Here is a 27894-nt window from a genome sequence, read left to right as displayed (position 1 = left end):
CTAAAGAAGGATCTGTTCCATCTCTGTCTCCCAGCTCTGGTCCCTCAGGTGTCCCTTGCCCTCCACCTTCTCATGGCATTCTCCCTGTGTCTTCACATTATCTTCTCTTTGTGTATGTCTGCTTCTGTGTCCAAATTTCCCCTTTTTATGAGAACACCAGCAATATTAGATTAGGGCCCACTCTAATAACCTCATCTTAACTTGACTTTCATATACAAAGGCACTCTNTCCAAATGTTACATTCTGAGGGGTTAGGTCTTCAGTATAATTTTTAGGGAGAGGATTACAGAATTCAGTACAAACATGCAAGAGACTGGGCAGGGTGGAAGAAAGGGAGTATATGGGAACTCTGTACTTTCTGTTCATTTTGTCTTTAAACTTGAAACTACTCTAAGAAATAATACTCATTAATTAAAAAAAACAGTAAGAAAAAATAACCCAACACATTATCCATATTCAGTAAACATTAGAGACTTCTGGATGCTGCATTAACTTATCCAGTGTCCCTGACACAATAGATTTTATCCTTGAAGTGTTCCAAGATGAGTAGTAGCATTGCCCGCTCTTCAGTTGGTGATGATTTGAATGTAGGTAGGACTTAGCTTTCTCCCTGGCTTCTCCCCCTAATAACTGAGTGGTGGATTAGAAAGCTATCTGCTCACATTTTCCTGCCCTTGACTGGATTTTGTGCTGGCGTTACCAAAAGGAAGGGCTGCGTATTCACTGATTTCGAATCTGTAACACTGACTTATTATGTAATTACAGCAGCGTAGATTGTGCCCTGTCTTAAGAAAATCTAGTGTTTGGGAGCCCGTATTGAAAAGACAGATGTATCCGTGGGTAACGATTCATCTGCCTTTGTAAAGTGCTTTTGCCCCTTACACCGAAGTCATGTCAGAGTTCTTTCAATAGCATGACTACAGCCCCCCTTTACAATACAAAAAATTAGATTTTTCATAAAACTTTCAAGAGCCCATCTGTCACGTTCATGGGTACATACCTTCCTCCGTCTACAATTGTGTTTCAGGCTCACCTGTCCATTTGTGACCCTCCGCAGTTTATAGAATCTCTTTGCCTTGACATTTCGTCACCTCATTGTTTGAGAGTTTGTTTCCCAACCAACGTTGCTGGAAGGAATTCAGCATTGACTGAGGGTAAGGGAGGAAATGAGAGTTTGGAGTTGGGGACGTGAAAGCCACTGCTCCCCAATAAAGGGGAAAAATCACTTAGGGTTCTACCCAGACATGGCTCCCCGTAATAGGACAGTGCCAGAGAAGTTCAGAGGAGCTCTGTGGGTGAAGAGCGTGATGCTTAGGGAAGACCTCCAGCCCCATCCTGGTGGGAGACCAACTGAGAACCATTTTGATAAGCATGCACACCCTCCCTCCCCGCACAACCTCGTACATACCACACAGTACGCCGATGTGCATTCTCCTCTCCCGCAGATACACTCGCCACCTGTCCACAAACTGTAACCCACAAAGGCACCCGTGTGGATGCCCCATACAGTGACCCCCCCCCCAGTGCCCCATGTACATAGCAGCATTCAAATGAGTAAATAAGTGGACAGATAGACTTTTTCTATGGTCGGGAAAGAAAAAAAAAAGTGCTCGAGTAAGTAATAAAAGGTGAGGAGTAGGTGGAGACAGTGGGTAGCAGGAAAAGAATTTGCGTGGGGAGAGAGCCAGTGAGGATGGTCAGCCAAAGGGACCACATGCCCTTAGTCAGCCTCACCTCCCTGTGAGTACCCAAGACACTGCCAGGCCCGGCCAGCCGTGTGCGTCTCCAGCCTGCTTGGGGATGTTGACTTCGCTGCTTTCCAGCACCTCTAGCAGACGTGTAGGCTAAGGAACTGAGCCGAGCCTGCTAACGAAGCAGCCAGCAGGACTGCCGGAGCTCGGGTGAGGGGGGGCAGAGGCTTTAGAGGATGTCTTTCAAGCTACTTGGATAAATTAAGACAAGTGAAATCGTTTACTTACAGACAGACCTCTTTCTCCCATTTCTGTTTGCTGTTGCTATAGTTATTTGCCAAGTGGTTCATCTCCAACAAAAGACTGCCCTGAAGAAAGGGGTGAGAAGAGTTTACTCTCTCACCGCACCTAGCGTTCAAGTCCCCGAAGTTCAGTGCCACTGCCCACAGGGCCCTTCTCACCCTGCACTGCAGAACGGGAGCCACCCCGGGGGAAAGACACCCCCCTGCCCCAACGACCTCACAAGGGATGCTCAAATCACTTGTTTTTCATTCTGATAACTATGGAAAGATCAAGCTGGAAAACGAAGAGACATTTATGGTTGATGAAAATAGCAAAGGAAAACAGATTCTTTTCTTCATAACCAACAAAGTACTTAGAAAGTACTCTTGGTAAGAGTAAGATAGAAAAACACCTTCAAATTTTAAAACTCCCAATAAACACCAAAATTTGAATTTCTAAAAGATTTATAAGCAGTATAAATAATACCCTAAGGGATAAGAAAGGGGGGAAATGCAAACATTGTATAGTTGTGTTTTTGTTGGCGGAGATTTTATTTTTGTTTTTGGGAGTTTTTTAAGAGGAAAAATGCTTAAAAAATTAACTCTGACAGTTTATTTAAGATGCTTTCTGAGGCTGGCTTCAAAATCCAAGTTTTGCTTTTTGCCCCCTCAAGCGAATATGTCATTAGGTGATGGCTTTAGGGTTTGCACGGCTCCTTATTTTCCTACGCAGGGCAAATGGCTTGTCTCATGTGCACAGAGAGGGCTGGAAAATATTTTTTGTGATCTGAGTGCAGCGGAGAGTCTAGGATTCCAGAGGAAGTGGAGGCCTCCCGCTCCACACAGGAAACAATCTTCAAGCAGGCCTTAAATGCCAGATTCCAGGCCGAGTTTAACTAACCACTGACAGCTCTGTAAACAAAGCAAGGACAAAAAGAGCCCGCTTCCCCTTTTCTGGTAGTCATTTTGGGTTTGGGGGCTGCAGGGGAATTCTGGAATCCTTGGCTTCATGGCACAGAAGCACCAGGGAAGCGAGCTCCTCAGTTGAAGAGCTGGAAAGGGAAGATCTTTCTGGGATTAAAACCATCACGGAGGAGGTAGGAGAGGATAAAATGGTTGGGTCGCAAAGAGCCGGGACTTTGGAGCTCCGAAAACAGCTCGATCATCTGCAACTGCTTTTAAAAATGCTGCTGACTTATGTTTATTCATGGTATTATTGCTGTGGTCTTTTTTTTTTTTTTATCATTCTGATATTTATATTCTTTCAGAATATGCAGATTATATCTGGATACTTCTATTATTTTATTACTCTTTTCCCTCTTTTCCTTTTCCTTTTCTCTTAGTACCTACATATTCCTTTTTGGGCCACTTTTCTTTTTTCACTCTTTCTCTCTTTTCCTCTTTCTTTGTTCACTTTTTCATAATCTTTGTCTGTGGCTCAGCAAGTTACAAAGAACAAAATCGTTCAGTAGCTCTTAAGTGATCCTGCCAGTATTTCAAATCTGCAAAGTCTCTCTGTCTCCTGAGGTTTTTATTTATTTATTTTTAACCGTAATCCTGGAATCTTTACTTATTTGTTTCTAATAAGTAGGTTTCATGAATGAGACTGAATTTAACACGTGAAGGACTCAGCTAAGGGGTCAGGAATTGGTCACTGGCCACCTTACCAGTCTTCTAAGGTGTTTTTCCTCAGAGTAAAGAAGAAAAGAGAGGGTGAAGAAATGGTGGGGGTGGGGGGCCAAAGGTGAAAGTGATTCATGGGAAACACTACTTTGATTCATCTGTGATATTGACCTGCCTCCTCCCTGTTAGGTCCAGATTCTCCTGTCTCCCGAGACCTGAAGCCACACCATGGATGATTTTGAACGTCGCAGAGAACTCAGGAGGCAAAAGCGGGAAGAGATGCGCCTTGAAGCAGAAAGGTAAGGATCTAAGTTGAACAGGATTTGTATTCTATTATTAACAATGCTGGTTTCAGGCTGCAAAGATCATCACTCTGAAGGGCCACATATATTGCACACTAAACTGTTTGCAGAAGTAGTTATGGAAAATTTTCCTGTTATGCCTCTAAATTCTGCATAAAAAAAAAAAGAAAACCAACATCAAGGAAAAGAGAGATTCTAGAATAATCAAGTAGCTGCATTAAATCAGTCTTTCATACTGGAATTTTTAAATGACAAAGGCAATGTGTGGATAAAAGTTTAAAGAGCAGTTATAATATTGAAATGACAGGAAAAATGACAAATGCTGACTATTGAAACCGATAGGAAATGGGAGTCTTTGGTCTAAAAATATAAAGGCAGTAAGTCCCAGATGGATCTTGTGACAAATTTTTATTCTTATTAGAAAAGTAGCCAAATCTAGTAATCCACATATTAAAGGTTAATAGTTAATGGAGATTCTGAGTCTAGTTGGAAGCTGTTATGTTGTGTGAGGCCTCTGCCGTGGTGACTTTAAGGGCAGGTTCGGGAAGTAAAGCAATGACATATGAGGCATGGGACATAAATGCATCTCGTAACATTTAGGCCTCGGAACAAAGGACAGTGGCATGTAATGTGGCTTAAATCAGACAGATTAGGCATTCTTGGGTGTACCTGGACAGGGGGGAGTATTTAATTTCAGGGAAAAACCACATGCAAATGGAGATTCTCTCCTGGCATTTGGAGATAGAAATGTTCTATCTTTGTTCAGAAAGGGAAGGAAACTATCATGAGAGTGTACGTTTGGGCACATCCAGCGTGGGACTGGTAATATAAAAGCTGAAGGTGGATGGTAGTGATAGTGTCAAGAAAGCAAATGTAGGGAGAGTGAGAGGTCATAAGGATATAACAGAAACCATCAGAGGAGACGAAGCTGTCAGGGAGATGGGGAGAACTAAGAAGAGGATCCATGTTGCGTGGACATCACCACCTTCTAGGCAGTGTCCGGGCTCAGGGGGACATACCTCCTACTCTTCCCAGTGATGTGTTTTATGGCCTCAGATCCAACTGAAAGTCAATGGAGCACCTTTACCCAACAAATATTTATTGAGCACCAACCAAATTTCTGTGTCTGTGTTGGGGACAGGAAAAGCAATGATGAGATACACATAGACGTGGTTTCTGCTTTTATGCCCCTCATGGCTTTCTAGGAAACCAATGTATAGCAAGATCAGAAAACAGACCAGGCCAGAGTATGGGGCTAGAGGGACTCAGGAATGGGGACAGGAAATTGGGCATCAGGCTAGATCGGTATCTTCAGCATCTTTGCTCTCTAGGTGAGTAGGGAGATGGGAAGTGAATGCGTAAGGAATGCTACTACCAAAATGCTGCGGTTACAGCCGTACTGAAATTACAGAGAATAAACTCGGTTTCCCTAGAATTTTGCCTAAGAATTTTCTACACACCTACATGGTTCATCCCTTCCAGTTTTTTGTTTTGTGTGGAAGGCCATGTCTTCCTTTCAAGTCAATCATTAAAGGAATGTACTCAGTGAAGCTTAGTTAGGTACCTTTAATAATCGAAAGTAAATTTACACAAATTTATCCTTACCTTTTAAATTTACATTTCTATCTGTATTAATTCTTTTGGTATATGATGTTCCATCTGTTTCCTTTCCTTTCCTTCCTTCCTTCCTTTTCTTTTTTTTTTTTCCCGAAAGAACTTAAGTACTTCCTTACGTTTGTGCTGTTTACCTTTTTGTGTTTCAAGATGAACCTTCTAGTTCTGTTGTTCTGGGAAGTAAGTCCATGTTCACTCTTTAGGATTTTGTAAAATCTGATCATTTATGGGAAAGTGAAGGTCAGGTTTTATGATCCAACCAACATTGATGGTAAAGTTCAGGGTGTGTACAGGAAGCAGATGGCTAGAACCGGAAATGAAGGGCCATCCAAATTTGTGGTTTTGATCTGAAGATAAAGGACATAGAAGACCCTGGGGAAATCCCTCTTCCTTTATCTTTAGACCTTGGCTTCCTCATCTGTAGCAGGAGTCGGTGTTTTCTCTGGGGTATTGGTGGTCATTTTTACATTCCTTTTGCTTTGGGTATTGTCTAACTTTTTTTATAATGATCATATATTACTTTATTTAAAACAATAAGGCATTTTCCCTTTTGGAAAATGTGACCCTGTGGTCTTACACATAATTCCCTGGGGCCAGACTGGAGAAGACCTAACTTTCCTTTGGATTTAGGGAACTAAAAGAAAGGACTCAACCCAGATCAGGAGTGCCGGTGGCATAAATTAGCAAAAATAAAGTGGCCCCAAGGCTCAGAGCTGCAGATTCATTCATTCACACTTTAAGCAAATTTTTGTTGGGCATCTACTCTGTTCTAAGCCCTATTTGGGGCACTAAGGGTAGACCAACAGAATGGCAGAATTGGGAAAAGTATGCTTCATGCTTTTCAGCCTGTACAAAACCAAGTGATGATCAAGAAACTATATATTTATATACCTAAGTATAAATTATACGCTGATATTCATTGATACTTGTTAACGGTGGCCTGCGCCCTTTGTATGCTATCACCTGCAGACAGTATGGGGAAAGGGACGCCACAGAGAAGAGAAAGTCTGTTGACTTCTACTGCTTGCAGTAGAAAGATTTTACTGCTTGTAAAAATACCCTGTTATTTTAAGTAGTTGTTATTGAGCTTGACTAGCAGGTGCAGTTCAACTTTGCAATGATAAATAATTGAAACCTTGTACTTTCACCAGATGTTATAACCACAAATTAAAACAAGCCAGATTCTTACACATTTCATTCCTCAGAATTAATTTAAAAGATTATTTAAAAAGCTAACCATACACTTTGTGCCATGTTGGCTTTCAAGGGTTTAGGACAAGAATGTTCTCACTGCATCATGGTTGCCCTGAGACTGTCATATACCTGCCGCATTCTGCTGCTTGTCATCTCGTCCGTTTCAAATCATGTGGCTTTCCATAACCTAGACTGGGAACCTAGTCAATCAAACCTATCCTGCCCTTCTTTGTCCTGCTCTTCGCCTGTGTATCTTTCTGTTATTCACCTTGTCCTTGTCCTACATTTGGCTATCACGCTTGAATCCTTAAGATGAGGTCTTTAGATTTGGTTAAACGAGGTACTTCATTTGGTCATCAGAAGAAACGTATTGACTGTCTGTAAAGTGCAGGATACTGCACTGAATCACAGGGATGAGTGGTCACCCGTCCAGGCAGTGTCCCAGTAGTCACAAGGCTCAGATCCTTGGTGGGTTAGTAACTTCAGAGCAATCTTGAGCCAAAAGGGGAGAAAACATTTCAGTAGACAAAACAGATAAAAGCAAGTAATCAGTGAAAATTCTAAATACGTTGTTTCTAAGTAAAAGATACTGTTTGTACACACCTCAAATTTAACTGTATTTTTAAATCAGTTACCTATTTGAACAAATAATAGTTCTGCTCTTTATTATTCTCCACCTATATCATGAGATAAAAAATTAATGGGTATATTCTGCTTCCCTTTCTGTATCTGTCTTTTCTTTCCATCCCTCTCTGCCTTTGTCTCTGTATTTCTCAGTGCGTCTTAATGTATTTCCCCCGGTCTTTGTGCGTCCTCATTAACGCTTGATTCACATGTTTCCCTTTCTCCCCCCATCTGTGTACCTAATCCAGCTTACCCTGGATTATTTATGCAGGTGCTGTTGTATACGTACATCTCAAGGGGGAAAATGTAGGGGAAGAGGAAATATTTTCAAAGGGGTCAAATTCAGCTCTCTTCCTACTCAAGTAGAAAGTAGAAGTAGAAAAAAATGCTAGACCTTTCCTATGTATCTGGCAAAGATGGACTGATCGCAGCACCAGCAGGAGTCATGTCTGAATAGAACCTATGTGTTCAGCATAAACGAAGACACATAAGAAGGCATGAACAGTGGGAGACAGTAGAGCTTAGCAGTTAAGGGCATGGGCTGTGCTGTCAAATTCCAGGTCTGCCACTTAAAATTATTCAATATTTCTAACCTTGTTTTCTCCTCTATTAAATGGAGGAAATAATATTCACCTTATAGAGTTTTTGTAGGGAAACAAAGAGATAATACGTGAAAGTATTAACACAGTACTAATCATCTAGTGTTTTTTACCTAACCACTTCTCGAATGATCATTTTTGTCTATTGAGTGTTATTCAATAAGCATCACTATTAATTATTACTATAGTTATCTAATTTGATTCGCTATAACACGAAGAATTGAGGACACTGTTTTACATTTAGCATAAAACAAAACAAAATTAAAAATATGAGGGTTTTTTTTCTATACTCCTCAGAGGCTCTAAGACTTAGGCAAGACGAAGAGCAGGAATCTGCTACTTGGTGATGAATTTTGAGTGGAGGTGATGGGTATCAAGGCGTCAGGAAGGACTGCCAGACCTTGTTGTCTCACCCAGAAGAGTCGACACCAATGCAGGTTGACTACCTCTTCTACATGTGGCCAAAAGGATTTTGAGCTTGGGTGTATCTGCTGAGAAACTGGCAGTGATGTTTTCTCCATGAGGAGATCTTCAGTCGGTCACACGTTTCCCAGTGCTGGGCTTGTTCGCACAGTAAGCGGCTCTCCCGCTTTTCAAGACATGAACTCATTACATTCCCAGCTCATGCTTTCCACATCCAACGTTGAGTTTCTCTCTCTGATCAGAAGAAAGGCCCCTATTGTAGAGTGGTGTTATCAGATTCAGAGGCTCATAGACATAAATAAAGGGAATGAAAACACTCTTGCTGTTGTCATCATTCATACATTTTTATGAGCCTCTGAAATATACTGATGATTAGACATTTGAAAGTAAATATTTTTACTATAGTAGAAAAACAAACAATTTTTTTAAATCCACTGAGTCTAAGTAGTTCCCTGTCAGGACTCTGTCACTGAAAGATTTTTACAGGATTTAATAGTGTAGCCAATCAATGGTTATACGGCACACATACACAAAAACCCTCTTATTTACAACGCTTAGCATTGTGACCTTGAAATTTTAAATGAAAGTCTTTTAAATGCAATTTTTTGTTATTCTGTAATCAGAAAATTATTTCTCATTAGGGAGTTAAATAAAATATTCTTTTGAAACTGTCTAAATTATTAGAGTAGCTAAATTTGCTCAAAGCTATCCTTCAGTTGTCTTAGAAAATTGATTACTCCAAGGGGCAAAAAAAGTGTTAGGACTTGGCTCTACATTTTTGCTTTGCGTTAAAAGGTTTTTTTCAAGTAATTTGTTTGAAAGAGATTTTAAACTATTTCTGTAAAGTTTTTATATTTATTCGATACTGTTTAGGGTCAGCCCAACTTGAATGTAGGGGCATGGACAAAACGAGATAGATAATTTTCCCCTAAGAGATCTTTCCTCATTTATTTGTGTCCAGCCACATGAAGAATAAAAATGTATATACATATTCATATCCGCCCTCTCTAGTTCTCTCTCACTCTAAACAGACATTATGTATTCTCAGTCAGTTTATAAATGGTCAGATTATAAATGGTAAAGATGGCACACTTGGACCAGTTTCCATTAACCTAATAATTCCTCTGCCGCTAAAAGTATCCCACTTTAAGGTGACCAGTAGAGCATCAGGAGTCTTGGATCTACCCAACATGACGGTCATTCAACAAAACTTGAAAATCTAGATTCTTTTAAAAAAGTTTTAATATATTTTTATTCAAGCATAATTAACATGCAGTGTTAGTTTCAGGCGTACAATGAAAATCTAGATTCTTGAGGGCCTCACATGCTGACTCTTAACTTTCTTCTCAGGAAAAAATTGTGGTATATATATATGAATCACTACACTTAAACCAGTTTAAAATAGTGAATTTTTCTTTACAGGCTGTGGGTGTGACACAATTTATCAGTCTTCCGTCACTTGAGGAAAGGCAGGACGATGTGTTAATTAAGCATACAGGCAACAAAGTCTTACAGATCTGGGTTCAAATGCTGACTTTGACAACTACTAGTTGGGTGGCCTTGTGACAAATTACTTAAACATCTTTTGCTTCCAGTTCTTTATGTATAAAAACGGGGATAATAATTCTGCCTCATAGTCATTGTGAAGATTAAACTAAACCCGTTTGGAGAAATTAACACAAAGCCCGGCGCATAGTATATGCTCAACAAATGTTTGATGTTATTATTAAAACCATATTAACGTTTTAGTAGGCCTTTGGTGCAAAATAATATTTTACTGAATTTGAATTTTTATTCATGTCAGTTCATTCATTATGGTTTGCCACATCCTTACCGCAAAGCTCCTTGACTGCATTGATTGCAATACATGCTGAGATGTTTCTGTTGAGGCTGGGAAAGAATTTAATCTTTTGGTCACATCTAAGTCTACTGCACAAATGTAATTGCTACATGAGATTTAAAAACCACGTGCTGTAGCCATGTGGTTGATTTTCTAATTCATTAATGGTATGTCTTTTATTTAAAACATTAAGCATGTATGTAAAACATACCTTAGAATTTTACCAAAAAAAGTTCAGTTCAGCAAAAATGGCTCTCAAAAGGAAAAGAGTATCAGCCAAATTTCTCATCTAGTGTTATAAAGAAGGAACCATCGTTTTTGTTTGGCATCAATCAAGTGCCAGGTGAGGTGGTGCACTCTACATAGTTTAATTGTCAAAACAACCCTATGTTCTTATTTAGTCTGTTCAGGCTGAATACCATAGATGGGGTGGCTTATAAACAACAGAAACATTTCTAGAGTCTGGGAAGTCCAGGGTCAAGGTACCAGCAGAGTCAGTATCTGTGAGGTTCTGCTTCCTGGTTCCTAGACAGCTGCCTTCTTGCTGCGTCCTCACATGGCAGGAGAGGCAGGGCTGTTCTCTGGGGTCGCTTTTATAAAGGGCACTTATCCCATTCATGAGGACCATCCTAATGGTCTAATCACCTCCCCAAGTCCCCAGCTCTAAGTACCATCACGCTAGGGTTTAGTTATCAACATGTGAATGCAAGGGAGGGCAACAAACACTTACTCTATAGCAGACCTGGGTATTATTGTCCCTGTTTTGCAGTTGAGGAATCTGTAGGGCTAAAAGGTTAAGTAATGTGTCCAACTTCATATAGCTAGGGAGTGCAGTCCCGTTCTGCCTGCCCCAAATCTCAAAACCTTTCTACTGTAACAGATTGATCAATGGAATTTTCATGTTTCAACTGGTTGTCTTGGCTGAAGGTACATCATCTCTACAAGGCCAAAATAGCTCCCTAAGATGGGGAAAAATCATTCAAAGCAACAAACTATAAATGAGGCTTTCGGGCCTAATTGAACTGTTCTTTATGCGTGTTCAGGTAAATTGCTTACATGTATAGAGACAGTCATTGTTTCATTTGCCCTTTAAAACTCTTCTGTGTCATTCCCATTTCACAGAAAAATAGAAACAGAGAAGATCACATTTTTCCCCTCAAGCCAAAGAAGGCTGTTGGCATCACTGCTCTTGGCTTTTCTTTGGATTTTTCCCAATAAGACTGTAGTCACCATTAGGACAGGGACTTAATCACATCATCACTCATAAAAGCTTACTGCTATCTCTGACCTTATAGATAATCTTCTGCAATGGAATGTTACTTTTTCAATTTTGGACCACATACTACTTTGAGTCTCTGATGAAAGCTGTAGACCCTCCTCCAAGAAAAATGCACATATGCACCCACAGAACTTGGCACTTACTGTCAGTGGCGTCATGGCCCTCCATCCATAAACCTCCTGAGGGCCCATGAAACTCTGGGCCAGGAATCCCTGATCTAATGAATTTGAAAAGCTTCATTTTAGATATGAAGAAACTTAGTCTTGGGATGCCAACCTTCTGGAGATCACCTAGCTAAGCTGAGGTAGAGCCTTCTTGCATGTGCATATATTCGTCTCCCTGAATAAATGGAGCTGGCTGTAACCAGTGCTCTGGCTCTTGATTAGGACGGTTGAGCATACTTCTGGGAAAATATATATGCTAGAAAATATTGCACGTAGAGTGGGTTTTTTTAATTTGAAAACAATTTATGGATAAAATTTCTAAATTAAAGGAGATTAGGTCAGATTACTTCATGAGGGAGTAAAATAAAAAGCAAAAGAAAGATAAGTGGATAGGGAGAATGAAAACAATTCATTGTTAGGAACTGGGAATCCAACTTTGCCAAGTCAGAAGGAAAAAAAAAACCTGTTGATTTTGCAAATAGAACCCTATCTGCCATCAATTTTGGAATTCTTCTATTTGGCATGTATGATCTTGGCAAGATTTCTTTAAACAAAGCTTAATTATGATACTAAGTTATTATGTAGGATTTCTTCTTCCTTACCGGTTTCATTTAGGTATTCGAACTCCTCAAAAGATAGTTCTCACAAACATAAGAACTGATTTGATTCCTTAAAGAGGATTTTGTTTCATTTTTATTACTACCATCTTTTGGGAGGATGGGGCAGATTGGAGGGGGACACAGACCCGATGCTTCCAGAAAACAGGATCGCTCAGACTTGGGTTTGAATCCTAGCAGGGTTACCAAGGATAACCCTTAGCCTCTCTAATCCCATTTTCTCGTGAAGAAAATGGCCATCGTAACAGCTCCTAAGTTTTCACTTAGATTTTAAAGCACTAGATGGATAGATGACAGATAGATAGATGGTAGTTAAGTAGAAAGAAACAAAGAATATATATGAATATTTGACTAGTGCTCAGTAAGTGTTACCAGTGTTTGCTATTTTGTGGCTAGCTAGAGGACATGGTAAGGAAGGAGCTATCAGGAAAACCCTCTCTAGGTCATGTCCCCAGGAATCACTGAATATGTGTTCAGTTGCCATATTAGACAGTTTGGTCTAATCTCCACTTGTTTCAAATCTGTTTTAGCAGTCTACCTTGAAAGTGATGTGAGAATTATGTATATGAAGTCTCCATGCTGAAAAGAAAATCTATCTCATTTTTTTTTTAAGATTTTATTTATTTATTTGACAGAGAGACAGCCAGTGAGAGAGGGAACACAAGCAGGGGGAGTGGGAGAGGAAGAAGCAGGCTTCCCACCGAGTAGGGAGCCCGATGCGGGGCTTGATCCCAGGACTCTGGGATCACGCCCTGAGCCGAAGGCAGACGCTTAACGACTGAGCCACCCAGGCGCCCCATACCTCCTTATTTCTAACAGTCTTTTTCATTTTCCCTACTGGTTTTAAATCAAGATAAAAATACAGGATAGTTTGGTATCTAATATATTGCAAGGTCTTTATCTTTAAAAAGTTATATATCTAATATTCAATTAATCATATATTTTAAGTAGTTTTCTTTTGCCTTGTGGAATTATCACTTCTTTTTTCATATTATGTAATTATGGTTTCAGTAATCAAAACCCTCTCAACCATATATATAAATACTGTACTAATAATATAAAGAAAGTATGTACTCATTTTTCACAAAATAATTTTTAATCATTTTATTCTAAATTCATGATTTAATTCCTTTTAATCATGAATAAGCTGATGCATGCAAAATAATACTATGTAATTTATACAGAAGTTCTATATCATTGTAATGCATATATTATAAACTTATCACTGAGCTTAAGATCTAGAACATTTCCAATACCACTGAGATTTTCAACTGATCCCCTTGCTTCTCCATACACGGAAGTAATTAGTATCCTGAATTTTTTTTTTCTTTTAGTGTAGGCTCCATGCCAGGCATGGAGGGCTCCATGCCAGGCAATACAGGGCTTGAACTCACTACCCTGAAATCAAGACCTGAGCTGAGATCAAGAGTTGGGTGCTTAACCAACTGAGCCACCCAGGCACCCCATAATTAATTTATTTTTAAATAAAATTCTAAATAAGAAAATATGAATTAGATAATAGTTTTTCCAGGACCCCGGGATCCAGAGCATTCTAAAGATTCTCTCCAGACTCAGTTGAAGGTGTTAATGAGAGGCCACTGTTCCCTGAGAGTGCAAGAAGTTTGCCTTTCTGAATACACAGGATCGAGGGGGTCCTTCTGCCGTGTAAGGCTGGGAACCTTGGAGAAGTTTTACAAACCAACAATTCTCTACAAAGAATTTTCATCAAAATCAAATGAAAATGTAATGAAGCCTATCACATATGTATGTTGAATCTATCTATTCTGCCCATTGGTTTTCTCACTGACCAGCCAGATAAAGATATCTGCATTTGTAGCCTTCATTTGGCCAGATGGGAATGGCGGACGGGAATGATTCCAGACTATTCCAAGTTCTTGGTCAAGGGAAATCTATCTCAATTGTTTTAAGTCTTCTAGGGAAGTTCTTGACCTTTATGAAAGGTCCTTAGCAGTATTACAAGAAAGTACCACTGGAAATGAGACATGAACATATTGGAATGCTACAGAAGCTGCATAAGTAGATTTTCATTCATTTGTGAATGAGGTTAAAGAGGAATAAGGTGCATACTTTGTGACTTTAAGGAGTTCTTTTCACTAGTATGCTGTGTAGTAAGCAATGTTCATCAGCAGTTTCGTAAGAATGTAATTTTTAAAGAACTTTGGAAACATTCACTTATTTTTAAGTTTAATTTGCTAATCATAAATCATTTTCATGTATGCAGTTGTTAAACAAGTTTGTAATGTTTTCTTAGCCCAGTGGAAGTCATCAGGTATACTTGAGCATATTTTCAAAACTGAATTTCTTTTAAAATAGTCCAGAATTTATACTGGTCTTTCTTCCAGTTAGTCTAGATTAGTGAGGTCTGACCTTGCATTTGAGATTAGTACCAATTGACTAAGTTAAAATGTGAGAGTTTATTTTCCATTTTAATAACTCCCTACATCACATACAGTTCCTTTGTTGGAATAAAACTCTTGGTAAAGTACACATCAGCCACTATAAATAGCAGCTGTGAGCCTGTACATTCAGGAGAGTCTCCAGAGAGTATATTTTAAACTGCACATTGTTTAGAATAGGAAATTCTTCCAATGTTCATATTTTCCACTGTGGGTGACAGGGACGATCCTGTATCACATCTTCACAAGCTTCCATTTTCCTGTACCATTTAGGAATCCAACTGATAAGTTTCCAGAAGGTTGCTCAATATGTGCTATTTATTTACTGAAGGCTAACCTGCGTCTTACTGTCCAGTGGGAACGTTGCATAATTAGGGGCTCTCCAAATGAAAGCTAGGCATCTCCCAGAGCCTGCACCTGCAACTGGATAATGAAAGGGTCCTTTCTTCCTGGAGTTCGTAGCTCTACTGTACCTACTTAGAATAATAGCAGTCACCCCATTTTTGATTCCCACAGAAAACCTTGCACTGTTGGCAGGTGTTTCTGGGGAGCTCAGGAGACTGATGTGGAACATACCTGGGTAGGAGGTGAACAAACAGACGAGCAGGATGAGATGATGGGTTATCGTGCTGGTTCGAGGACCAGAAGCCTCAGCAGGTGTAACGACACTGGCATCTTCCCCGAGGCACTGCTGGCAGCTCCACTAGGTGTACACCTCCGGCTGCTCCTTCCTTGAACAGTCCTTCTGTTTCTCTAATCAACTGTTGGTCTGTCTTGATCTTTTTTTTAGTGGGGCCCATTTGGGGGATCTAATATCCCCTCACCATTTCTCCTCTCTTGATGAAGAAGATGAGAAGCTACTGTTGAGGGGTCTTAGACAAAAATTGTGATCTAGAAAGAGTTGATACCTGATGCCCTTCTTCCCTGCTGCTCCCCTTTTAAGAGCCCATAACTCTTCCTCCCCAGCCATGAAAGCCAGATATCCCAAATATGTGTCTGCTTTCTGGGCCAGGTTCCTCAGAGTATATCCCGGCTACCCAGAGAGGCTCATGGCCACTGAAGCTCCGCGGTTTACAAAACTGAACAGAATGAAGTTTTGCAAAACTCGGGGTTGAGGCAGGATGGAAAATCCTAATGCCTTCGTCTCTAAGTGCCTCACATCACAGGAACATGACCATAAACTCTCTCTCATTGTGGCATTTGTCAGAGGTGTGGTAAAGCTGAACTGGGGAGGCACACCCTGCAGAAAGGAGCTGGTTTTCCATAAGAACTTCTCCTGAGTGCAGAATTCCTCCTAGGAGTCATATTCTGATATCCCACTGAGTGATGTGGTCAGAAATTAAGACTCTCTCTCCTACATTCTCTGAAAAGAGTTTGAAAATCCAAATCGCTAGGCCCAGACATACAGGGTGACACGTCGAAGAGCACACAGTCAGTGGCCGGGTCAAATCTGGAAACCGTGTCATTTACTCCAACTCTGGTACTTGTTGCTCAGCATTTTGCTATGCTCAACCCATACAACTGCCTCTGACTCCACAAAAATACCTTTTAGATCAAGGATAAAAGAAGACACTGGATAAACTAGCAGATCTGGACTTCCTCAGCTGTCAAACAGAGCTAACACTCCTCAGGGTGGCTGAGAAAATCAAATGAGATATGAACAGATGCCATAAAAAATATATAGGGTAGTTCGCATGACATGTTTATTATGTGGAGGGGCCCGTATGCTTCATTAAATCGGATTCACTTCTATTTCACTCTCTGTTGAGTTGCAAGTTTCATTCTGATCGTATACTGTGTTCCAAAGGAATTTTCATACTTCATGCTTGGCTATCTTCTTTTTTTTTTTTTTAAGATTTTATTTATTTATTTGACAGAGATAGAGACAGCCAGCGAGAGAGGGAACACAAGCAGGGGTAGTGGGAGAGGAAGAAGCAGGCTCATAGCAGAGGAGCCTGATGTGGGGCTCGATCCCAGAACGCCAGGATCACGCCCTGAGCCGAAGGCAGACGCTCGTAACGACTGTGCCACCCAGGCGCCCCATGCTTGGCTGTCTTCTGTGATATGACTGGCCCTCAGGCATTCTAGGCTTCCAAAGATCAGACACAGAAAAAATGCTGTAAAATGTTACCTGTCACTCTCCCTAGAGCCTGTCACCTTTGGAGAGGGCTTAGGACCTCAACTGCAGATTGGAAAAAGCAAAGCCATTTTATCTGCCCTTTCCGTTAGTCATGAATTCAGGAGAAAAATCAAAAGATTTAAAATGATGGCTTTATCCCAATCAAAATTAAACCCAGCTGTCTGTGGGTCATTTACTTATCTGGTTTTGCATCTAACTTAGCAAAGGACCTCAGGCTCAGCGGGATTCTAGGATCTTCCACACCACTGTCTTTTCCCTCCTGAACCTCTTGTAACTGGTAAACTCTTACTCAGCCGGAAGGCCCAGCTCAACAGTCATCCTCTGGAAAACATCTTCCCAGAGGTCCCCTGTCAAAGTGACTGATTTCCCACCTTGAGTCTCTCATGGCCCTTTAAATATATATTAATTATTGTCTTATATTATTATTAACATTAATTAGTTATATTAATTATTGCTTTTTTTATTATGACAATTTTATATGCTTATTTGTTCATATGTCTGTTTTCCTCCACCAAATTAAGAGCCACTCTAGATTAAAAACTAATCTTACTTTTATTTCCCCAAAGACCAGCATGCAATATGAATAAATGAAGGAGCAAACAGCTACTTCAGTTCATATCTGCGTGCCAAGGCAAAATATTGCTCAATTTGCCAAGATATTTGGGGGGGGCAGAAATGTTAGTAACCTTTGTGATGGTCCCCAAATACTGACACCATCCATGTCTTCCTTGGGGTTCCATCACTCCCTTACTGAGCCACTGGAATTTGACTCAATATCTTTTCTCTAGACATACGAAGAAACTCATCTCATGTATTTCTCTGATTACTAGGTATAATTGGACTGCTACCTCATATAATTTTAACCATTATGCTTATTTAGTTGCATCATGGAGGCAAATGATATTAATGTGGTAAGAATCAATTCCCTTTGGTTGGCCTATTTGCTCTAGTACTCAAACCCTTTAGTATTACTTGCAATTAACATTTGCATTGTAAGACCGGATAATCATCAAATTATAGGCTTCATACCAAACCCTAAGGAGTCCAACAGTGAACAAACTATATAATCAAAAATTTCTGTGATGGAAGACCAAGTCTGTTGTCTGGAAGACTAACCTTCTTCAGTTAATCACAGGAGGATGGGCAGAAGTAGATGAGGGGTGGAAATAGGCCAGCATTTATCAATACTCTTTCTGAAATAAAGAGTTTAACATGCAAGTTGAATCTCAAGTTTAGACTCTAAATAGCAGATTGTTTTCTGGTATTGGGATGTAGTGATGAACAAAGGAACAAAAGAGTAAAAAAATACATTAGAATTCATTTAACCAATATATGGAGGATTAATTTTATTTTCAGTGAAGTGGGGCATTTTTTGTTTTTATAAATATATATACCTCAAAAAGTATGATTTAGAAGAAAGAGGAGGAGGAATTATAAGTAACTATTAGTCAAAACTCTAGATTAAGATACAGATTAATTCAGTTCACATTGACTATGATACAACACATTCTACACGAGGCATTGAGTTTCTTCATTATAGAAGTATGCCCTTTGGTTAATTTGTTAACATAAAATTTATAATTAGAATAAAGTTAATGAATCGAAACACCCAGAGCATATAATACCAGAAGTACTATAGTATAACCTCAATATCATATCTTTTAATTTTTAATTTTTAATTCTTAGATCCACTGAAAACAAGTCAGAAGGAAAGATAATTTGAAGTTACCCTAGAAAGACACTGAATTCTGAAATACCTAGGAGAATCTCAAATTACATCAGTACTCTCCACTCTGCAACATATTTTAGAAAGCTGGATGCATATTTCAGATCATTGGCGCTCAAATTTAAAATGTCTGTCTGCGATTTTTTGTATAAGTATTACCTATTTTCTTTTCTTTGTTGTCTTCATGAGGTCTTAAAATTAAAAAGCTTTCCAGGTGGATTTTGGCTTTTAAATGAGAAAAATGAATATGCTTTTTTATTAAAGGTTTTCACAGAAAAACCTGCGTAGTTATATTCTATAATTAATGAACAAAAAAAGAGCTCCATTTGCTTTTCCTGCCTTGATCCTAATGATAGCTTGATTTCATTGCTCAGTAACTTCAAAGTAAAATGCCATCTTAAAGCGGAAAAGCTTTTCTCCTAGTCTATTTCTAATCTCGTCTCTCAAGCTGCCACCATAAAGGCATACAAGAATTCTACAAAAGACAATTTCTAATAACCTCAATAAGTTCAACACAGAAGTGTTGGATTACACTGGGTCTCCCAGATGTAAGCAAGTATAAGCTAACCGTAATCCATTGTCTTAGTCTTTTGGGGTTACTATACCAGAATATCGTAGACCGGACGGCTTAAACAAACATTTATTTCTTGCAGTTCTGGAGGCTGGGAAGTCCGACATCAAGGTGTTGGCAGATCCGTTATCTAGCGAGGGCCCACTTCCTAATTTGGCTGTTTTCTTGTTGTGTCTTCATTCAGTGAAGAGAGAGAGAAAAAAAAGCAAGCTGTCTTGTGTCTCTTCTAAGGGCACTAATCCCATTTGTGAGGACTTCACCTTCATGACGTAATTACCTCCCAGAGTCCCCACCTCCTTATACTATCAAAGGGGGGGTTAGGATTTCAACATATGAATTTTTCAAGGACATGAATATTCAGTCCAAATCATCTGCATGTTAGCAGGTCTGACCAAAGAATGGACCAGAAGAGGTTTGCTTGAATGCCAAGTCCAAGACCAGGTTGGCGGTGGCATCTGGGACTACCCAAATGAGACAGACTTTGAACCTCAGGGTTTGTTCAGTCTTGTGACATGAGAAGTATTCTCTCCGCTGAGGGAAGTGTTTCCTCACATCTTCCCTTGGCTTGGGGAAATATTCCTCATGATGATTTTACCTCCCTTTGCTCTGACTTCACACTCATGAAACAGTCTCTGGGGACTGTGAGGCTTCCCGACGTTATAGCTTTGAGGAACGGTGAGAATATGAGAGAGCTCTCCAGGCACTGAAGAGGGAGGTCATTCATTCTCTTAATTAACTGGCATTAATTAGCATTCTGATGTACACATCAGTGTCTTGTGAGTCTGGAAGCTAATCAGTCTCCCTGAGACCTGTCAACGTTAAGAACTCCCAAAATCTAGTTGGTGGTACAGCAGAGCTTCTAGAACCTATGGTGTACTGAATACTCCAAAAAAGGCCACTCTGGGGAAGCCTCTGGCAGGACCAGCCAACAGGCCTTGTTGTTGCAGCGTCTCTCCTCCGCTGTTGTCCCTCTTCAACCCGGAGAGCCAATGACAAGGATTTTTGAGCATCTGCTGTATGCCTAACACTGTTCTAGGCTTTATCAGGAACAAAAGAGGTGTTAGGAAAAGTCCCTGCCAGCAAAAAGGTTATAATTTCTTTGGTAAGAACATGTATGTACACAGGAACAATGAATAAGTAAGACTCTGTGTGTACCCGTCTATTTCTATCTAAAGCTAGGTTTCATAATCATGTACTGATTCATGTGATCTGTTAATTACATAACAGGACACTACCTAATGAAATGTCATTTTTATAATATAAATAGTAAACACTGTACCCTAAGTATCCAAAATAATGGACTGTTTTTCTAGTAATAAGAACAAATACATGCTTTAATCTAGGCCTGACCCGCTCCCAAAAAAATCTGGATTTGATTCCAGCTATAAAAGCCATGTGTAAATTTAATATCCAGATGCAGAAAGTGGACACCAGCAAATAAATTTATGATTGTGGAAATATTTAGATACTTTGAACAAGAGTGGTACACACTGAGAAATCTGTAGCTTATGAACTAACATACTTCCTTTGAAGATTTGGCCTTTTCTCTCACACTAGAATTATATCCTTAGAGTCCTCATGATAGTTTCTTAATTTCCTTCCAGCTCAGTTGTATCTATGGATAATAAATTGAACATTCTTTTTTTTTTTTTTTTTAGGGATGGGTGGAGGGAGGGAGGGGAGAGAAAAAGAATCTTAAGCAGGCTCCACATCCAGCGATCTCATAACCTTGGGATAATGACCTGAGGCAAAATTAAGAGTTGAATTCTTAACCAACTGAGCCACCCATGCATCCCACAAATTCTACATTCTAAAGCGTATCACTATGGCCTAAATTCAGCTTCCTTTGGGTAGAAATCATATCCTTCTTGTATGTACTTCTTTCCTAGAATTATATAAGGTATATAAAATTATTTTCACTGAGACCAGAACCAGGGTTTTATAGATGTGCACTAGCAAGCATTCAGTCAAACTGCTGTTGTTAGAACCCTACTATTTCCAAGTACTATTTATTGTTTTTTAAGATGTATTTCAAGCTGGAGGGCAGAGATGGAGCTGGAGGCGTGATCCTCTTTAGATAGAAACTTTTCTCTCCAGGGAAAGAGAATAGTCTAACTGGTTAAAAATCCCAGATTTTAAAAAGAGTTTAGAGAGCGGACCTAAATAATTGTTGCGAAAGAGTTTAAACAGAAATGGGGAACCTCACAGGAAGTTAGCTGGAGGGGCTGAGTCCTGCATGACAACGTAACTATTTCTCAAATGCACGCAAACAAGAGTAGGCTCAAATATTCTCATCTTTCCTCCTGAAGTGCCAAAGGACAAAGAAATAAAGTCACATGTGGGGAGACTTCATACCAGTGGGGCTAGACACTGGTTCTTAAAGAATCACTAGAATTCAGAGAAGCAAAGGGGATTTTAAAAGCCTAGACAAAAGGAGAAGGAACAGCTTTGTTGGGTAAAAACAGAAAGCTTCAAGAAATATCAGGCAAATGGTGGCAAATGCTAATAATCTTTTCACCGAACAAAAGTTCCCTTTATGACAAATGTTAGGGTGCATTGCACTGATTGAAGATGTGTGTTAGATTGCCAGTGGGGATATAACTAGAGGTCAGGATATGCTTATGGGGAAGAGCCGCAGTGGAATGCTGGGACTCAAGGATTGGCCTTGAGAAGGAAAGAATGCCCTCCTTTTCACAGAGTGGTAGTATCATGGTGAGGGGACCAGCATTTCACCATGAGAAATACAGAAGCATCAAGACAGAGTGAAAGGATGTCTCAGTCCTACACTCCCGTACTGATTCTTCTTAGAACCAAATACACTCCGTGGTGGCATTGATGGTGGTCCCACTAGGGTGGGACCAAACGTGGAGGGGGAAATAGCTCAAAGAAAGTGGATCGAGCACAGATTCGGGAGAATAGCTACCTCCGGGTGGGAAGGGAGAGCACGCTATTGTAAAAGAGCACACAGAGGCACTAATTTACTTCGAAATTTTTATTTCTCAGCCAGGTGGTGAGCACATAGATGTTCATTATGATTTTCCTTATTCCTTTTTGTTTGTCTAAAAGATTTCAGAATAGGGGCACCTGGGTGGCTCAGTCAGTTAAGTGTCTGCCTACAGCTCAGGTCACGATCTCAGGGTTCTGGGATCGAGTCCCACATTGTCGCATCGGGCTCCCCGCTCAGTAGGGAGTCTGCTTCTCCGCCTTCCCTCTACCCCTCTACTCCTCCCCCTGCTTGTGTGTGCACGTGCACTCTCTCTCTCTCTCCCTCTTTCTCTCTCAAATAAATAAATAAAATCTTTTAAAAATAAAAACAAAAGATTTCAGAATAAAATATAACTTTAGGGGCGCCTGGGTGGCACAGTCGTTAAACGTCTGCCTTCGGCTCAGGGCGTGATCCTGGCGTTCTGGGATCAAGCCCCGCATCAGGCTCCTCCGCTAGGAGCCTGCTTATTCCTCTCCCACTCCCCCTGCTTGTGTTCCCTCTCTCCCTGGCTGTCTCTCTCTCTGTCAAATAAACAAATAAATCTTTAAAAAAATAAAATAAAATATAACTGTAAAAAGATGCAGAACACTTATAGCTGTTACCCATGTATCTTCAATCAGAATCTGCCTATGGGTATCAATAGAATCACATTACTAATAATATACTTCTTAATGCTATCTGCTCGTGCAGGATGACCACTCCACCACCAATTAAAAAAAAAAAAAAAAGTCCTCTCTGATTGTTTCTGGAGGTCTGTCTCACATAAGCTCATGCACCACGTACAACCTCCATGGCCCCTTGCTGCTATCCCTATCCCAGTGAGGCGCTGGCCCCCGCTCTGCCACCAAGTCATGGGGCCCACCCTGAGACCCTGGGCCTCTGTATCTGGTGTCCTTGTGCTCCAGACTTTCAAGCTACCAAAGCTACCCATTCTCTTCAGCCCTCCGGAATTCCAGAACCAGGCTGTGCTCTGGACAGGCATAGGAATGGTGACACTTCCTCTGCTCTGTTACCCTTTATCACTCAGGCACCAAAACTTGGCCTAGACTCAGCAAACGCATTGTGGAAACAGCTTCAGCTTCTCTGCACTCCCCCTTTCCTCAGGGCACAGACATGTGGCAATGGGGTTGAGTTAAGGGACCAATTCCAAGGCATGTGATAGCCAACAACTACCCAGACCCCCATGCAGATCGCCCCCCCCTTGACCAGCTTCACCACTCGGTCACACCCAGATGCATCTCCATTCCAGTGGTGGACAACAAAACTTGAGGCGAGGCCACCATTCACATCACTTACCCTACCACTTTGACTCAATTATAGAAAAAATAAATCCACTTGGTCAAAGTAATTATTTGCTCATTATGAAGCCACGTGCACTAATTCATTTATGCAACACATATTCCAGAAGGCCTGCTCTCCGCCAGGCACTGTGCTGACTGGAGCAACAGGAGGGCCAGAAAGATGGCTGAGACACAGTATCCCTCCTCAAGGAGCTCACAGCATAGCAAGTGGAGCAGGAATACATAAGCACATGTTAGTACAACCTAGAACCTTGAACTCCGTGTTGCCTCAAATAGATAGACTTCCCAGGTATTGAAATTCAGGGAGGTGCTCTTTGAAAGATCTTTTTCTCCCTTTTTGAAATCAGGTTTTGGGTTCCTCAGTTACCAAGACGTTCGACAAGAAAAATACAATACAGAATATGCTGGAAGAGTTGAAAGATGGGTCTCTGAGAACAGTATGAAGCTCTCTCTGTGAGGGTCAAATGATAACAACAAAACTAGCTTCACAATAAGTGCTGGAAATAGACTTGACGAAGCGACAGATCTGGAGAGGAAGGGAAAAAAAAGTCCTGGATTTAGCACAGAAATGAATGAACAATCTCTGTAAGAGATGCTATTATCAATGCGAAAACGATGTTAAGATGTGTTAACAGGAACGTGGCAGGCAGCACTGGGCCTTCGGCCAGGCACATTCAGCCTTGGTCAAGCCTTTATTATGTCCAATTTTGGTTTCCTGCTTGAAGAGTTGTTATAGTTCAGGCTGATATTAAAAGAATGGAAAATAGGCACTGGCATCTAGCCTAGAAAAGATGAGGCTGTGGGATGATTTAATACCTGTGGCCCTGATAGAGATAAGTGGATTTCTATTTCAGCAACAGGAAGTGTAGTTCAGTAACAGAATAAATTGAGCATAAGAGCGATTAAACACCGGGGCCTTGATCACAGGATGTCATCTTTGAAGTATAGTTCTTCAGCCCTGCTGCTTGCAGAGTACTGCTCACTTTCTATCTCGTATTAGAATTTTTGTACGCATATCTTACTTCCCTTTGGATCCCCTACAGCAGGTCCCTAGGTGACTGGCTTGTAGTAAATATTCAAATAGTGTTAAGTGAGGAGGGGCAAGGGAGGAACCTGTTGGGACAAACTACGTGGCCACCATTATAAGGGAGATAAGAGAGTGTAGCGCCTGAGACCTATTACAGACCTACAGACAGATCATGCAAAGAATCGTTCAGAGAATTGTGTCAGCAGAGGCCACAAGGATACTAGTGAAGGACAGGTTGTTGCACGGATAGAGTAGGGTGAGGGGTAAATGATGACTTTCCATAGCAGTCCATTCATTCCTCCAGCCCCAGCCAGCCCACCACAGATCCCTAAAGGAAGACACAGCCAGAACTAGGAAGACATTAGCAAAGACACAATGGGGCAGGAGAGGCAAGGAAAAGGCGCTACTGGAAGGTAGAAGGCAGAGGAGAGAGAGAAGAGGAGTCTGTAATTTCTGCTATGGGACCTGGATAAAGAGAGGAGTATTTCATGGCAAGATTTCTTAGGATACATTAAAGTACACTATCACTGAACAATACAAAGCAATCTCATTCAAGTGCACATGTTCAATGCTGTGGGGGTAGTGAGATGCCATGAGCTGTGGAGGGAAAGCTACAAGGGGCCCATGGACAGTAGGAAAGAGGGTCTGCCTGCAGATATGTGGTTAACCCCTTCCCTTCCATTCCTTTCCACCCCTTGATGAGCAGCCGTCTAGGGAAGATGTTGCGTCTTGCAGTGAGGCAAAGGCCTCATTCTAAGGTTATAGAGTCTATGAATTTCTTTATAAAAAAATATTTTTCAAGAGGCTGTTTTAAAAATTCCCTTTAAGGGGCGCCTGGGTGGCACAGCGGTTAGGCGTTTGCCTTCGGCTCGGGGCGTGATCCTGGCGTTACGGGATCGAGCCCCACATCAGGCTCTTCTGCTATGAGCCTGCTTCTTCCTCTCCCTCTCCCCCTGCTTGTGTTCCCTCTCTCGCTGGCTGTCTCTTCTCTTTCCAATAAATAAATAAAAATCTTAATAAAAAAAATAATAATAATAAAAAAATAAATAAAAAAAAATAAAAATTCCCTTTAAAATATTGAACTGTTGCCTCTCAAGTGAGTAGATGTCTTTGGGGTTTGAGTTTCTTTAGGAAGTAAGTGTGTGTGTGTGTGTGTGTGTGTGTGTGTGTGTCTCTAAAGTGCATTAGGGCAGTACACAGGCGCTTCCCACATGCCTCTCTTTTCCCTGGGGAATTGTTCCAAGGTAGAAGCTGTTCTCAAACAACCATTGCAGAGTATAAAGTCTGGAACAGATCATGTGGTCCAGTCTCCTACCTCCATGAAGTTAAGTTATTGTTTTAAATCATATTTTATTAATAAAGGACCACCCTGTGGTGGGAGCTATTCCCTTCTATCGCACTGACCTCCTTCGAACCTTCTCAGCACAGGATCTCTTTGATAAAAAATTAAATACAGTTTCCAGAAACGAAGGATGCTATGAGTAATTTGAGACTGGCCCAGACTTCCATTTTCCCTAGTAGAAGAGTCCTGAAATGTCCTACGTGTGATCCCCACTATCTTGCTGAATGATGGATGACTGCCTCAGTTGTTCATGGTACCAGTGAAATAATCCAGTTTTCAGAAACACCAGTCCTGGAAGCTGGACGTTGAGTACCCCTGTCTGTGCTACAGGGTGAAAGCACGTATGCCTGCTGGTCTCTGCAGGAACACAACGCTGTTCACAAATGAATCTTTGGTACATTCTTCCTAATTTCCCTCACCTCTCCTCTCCAGCCCTAGCTAGCCGGACCCCAGAGGGCTACCTGGAAGTTGTTGTCTACGCCAGCCCTGCTCTTAGCTCATGATTCACTTCTCTCCCCACCTCTCAAATGCATCCAATCTCCCTTTCATGGGCCTTTGTGCTCTTCCTATTCCCCACTGGTGTCTGACCCGGGTCCAAAACTCACCTCTCTCTTCACTATCACCATGTCAGTACCCTACTAAGTAGCATGAGTTATGACACCTGCTAGTTTTACTATCACAAACTGAAGACAGACAGCTACTTCCCAGATGTATTCCATTAATAACAAGGGGCCAACAAAGAGTGTGCACGATTTCCCTCTTCTTATCTTTACAGCTAGGGAAAGAGCTTGGTGGATAGCCCTTACACAGCTTGCCATTAGCATACTTTCAATATATGAATGTTAGCATATCAGTGGAAGATTACTAAATTCTTGCTCTCCTTCATGGAAGGTAAGAGGTGTGTATGTGCTCTAAGAGAGTTAGAGAGAGAGAGAGGGAGAGAGAGAGAGACAGGACTGCCTGGAAGAATCACAGAATATTTTCTAAGCTACTCCATTTTATGAGCTTGTTTCAAATATACCAAAACTATACTTGCCACTTCAAAATTGGAGTGTGTTGGGAAGAGGGGGAAATCAGGAGTTGAAACGAATTCCCAAGGGCAAATGAGTCCCATAACCAAGTATATTAGTTTTCTATCACTGCCGTAACAAATAACCACAAACTTGGTGGCTTCGAACAGCACAAACTGATTATCTACCGCGCTGGACGTTCAGAGTCCAACACAGGTCTCACTGGGCTAAAATTGAGGCGTGGGCAGGGCTCCATCCTTCTAGAGGCTCTCAGGAAGAATCCATTTCCTTGCCTTTCCAGCTTCTAGAGGCTGGCCTCGACCTTGGACTCTTGGCCCCCTTCCTCCATCTTCATCGCCAGCAACGTGCATCTGGCTCCCTGACCATTCCTCCGTAGTCACATCTCTCCCTGACCACAGCCAGAGACAGTTCTCTGACTTTCAAAACCCATGTGATTAGATTGGGCACATCTGGAAAATCCAGGATAATCTCCATCTCAGTGCCTGTTACTTAATCGCATCGGCAGATTCCCTTTTGGCCGTGTACCTGTTCATAAATTCTGGAGGTTAGGACATGGTGTGTTTGGGAGAAGCATCATTCTGCCTGCCTCAGCAAAAGCACGGAATTTTCTGAAGGGAAAGAAAGTTAAATGGGCAAACTTTGGTAGAAAGGGGAATAGCAAAATGCCTCAATGCGTGTTTCAGTCTTAGCTCTGGAACAATCAGCTCAAGCCAAGTCAGTGAGTATGCTCTCAAGGCTCTGTGTGAAGGCAGACGTCGCTGTATTTTTATGAGTGGCTTGTGCACTTTATATAGTCAACATATGTTGAGTGACGATATATATAATCAAAGAGGTATTGAAATGTGTATATATCATGATATATGGAGATAATTAACTTTGAAATTCACTAACCTATATTTACTCTAGAAACGATGCCTTTGATGACAGTGTAGTATTTAAGCAGGAAAACAACCCAAATTTTCTAGTGACTTGAAATGACAAGAGCATCAAATCTAACCGAATTAAACTTCTTTAAGTTGAGCACAAGAGTATTTGCTGTGGCTCTGCTCCATGGCGTTGGGTGCCCTGTTTAAACGCTCTCTGCTTCTGAGCCCTTGTTTGT

At 40.9% G+C, this 27894-nt stretch overlaps 1 protein-coding gene across 3 annotated transcripts in view; it reads left to right on the top strand.

The window, feature by feature from the left end:
- The window catches only part of CALD1 (caldesmon 1), a 177992-nt gene that overhangs the window by 79008 nt on the left and 71090 nt on the right, over window positions 1–27894 (top strand). For all 3 annotated transcript variants that reach the window (XM_040643976.1, XM_040643975.1, XM_040643978.1), the window contains one exon: window positions 3785–3894. In XM_040643976.1, coding sequence (XP_040499910.1) covers window positions 3824–3894 — 71 coding nt within the window. In that variant the 5' untranslated portion in view covers window positions 3785–3823. The remainder of the gene's footprint in view (window positions 1–3784; window positions 3895–27894) is intronic.

This window comes from Ursus maritimus, unplaced genomic scaffold, assembly GCF_017311325.1.
Source record: "Ursus maritimus isolate PB19 unplaced genomic scaffold, ASM1731132v1 scaffold_3, whole genome shotgun sequence".
NCBI classification, from domain to species: Eukaryota; Metazoa; Chordata; class Mammalia; order Carnivora; family Ursidae; genus Ursus; species Ursus maritimus.
The sequence above is the reverse complement of the archived record's forward strand: the minus strand, read 5'-3'. Positions and strand labels throughout refer to the sequence as shown.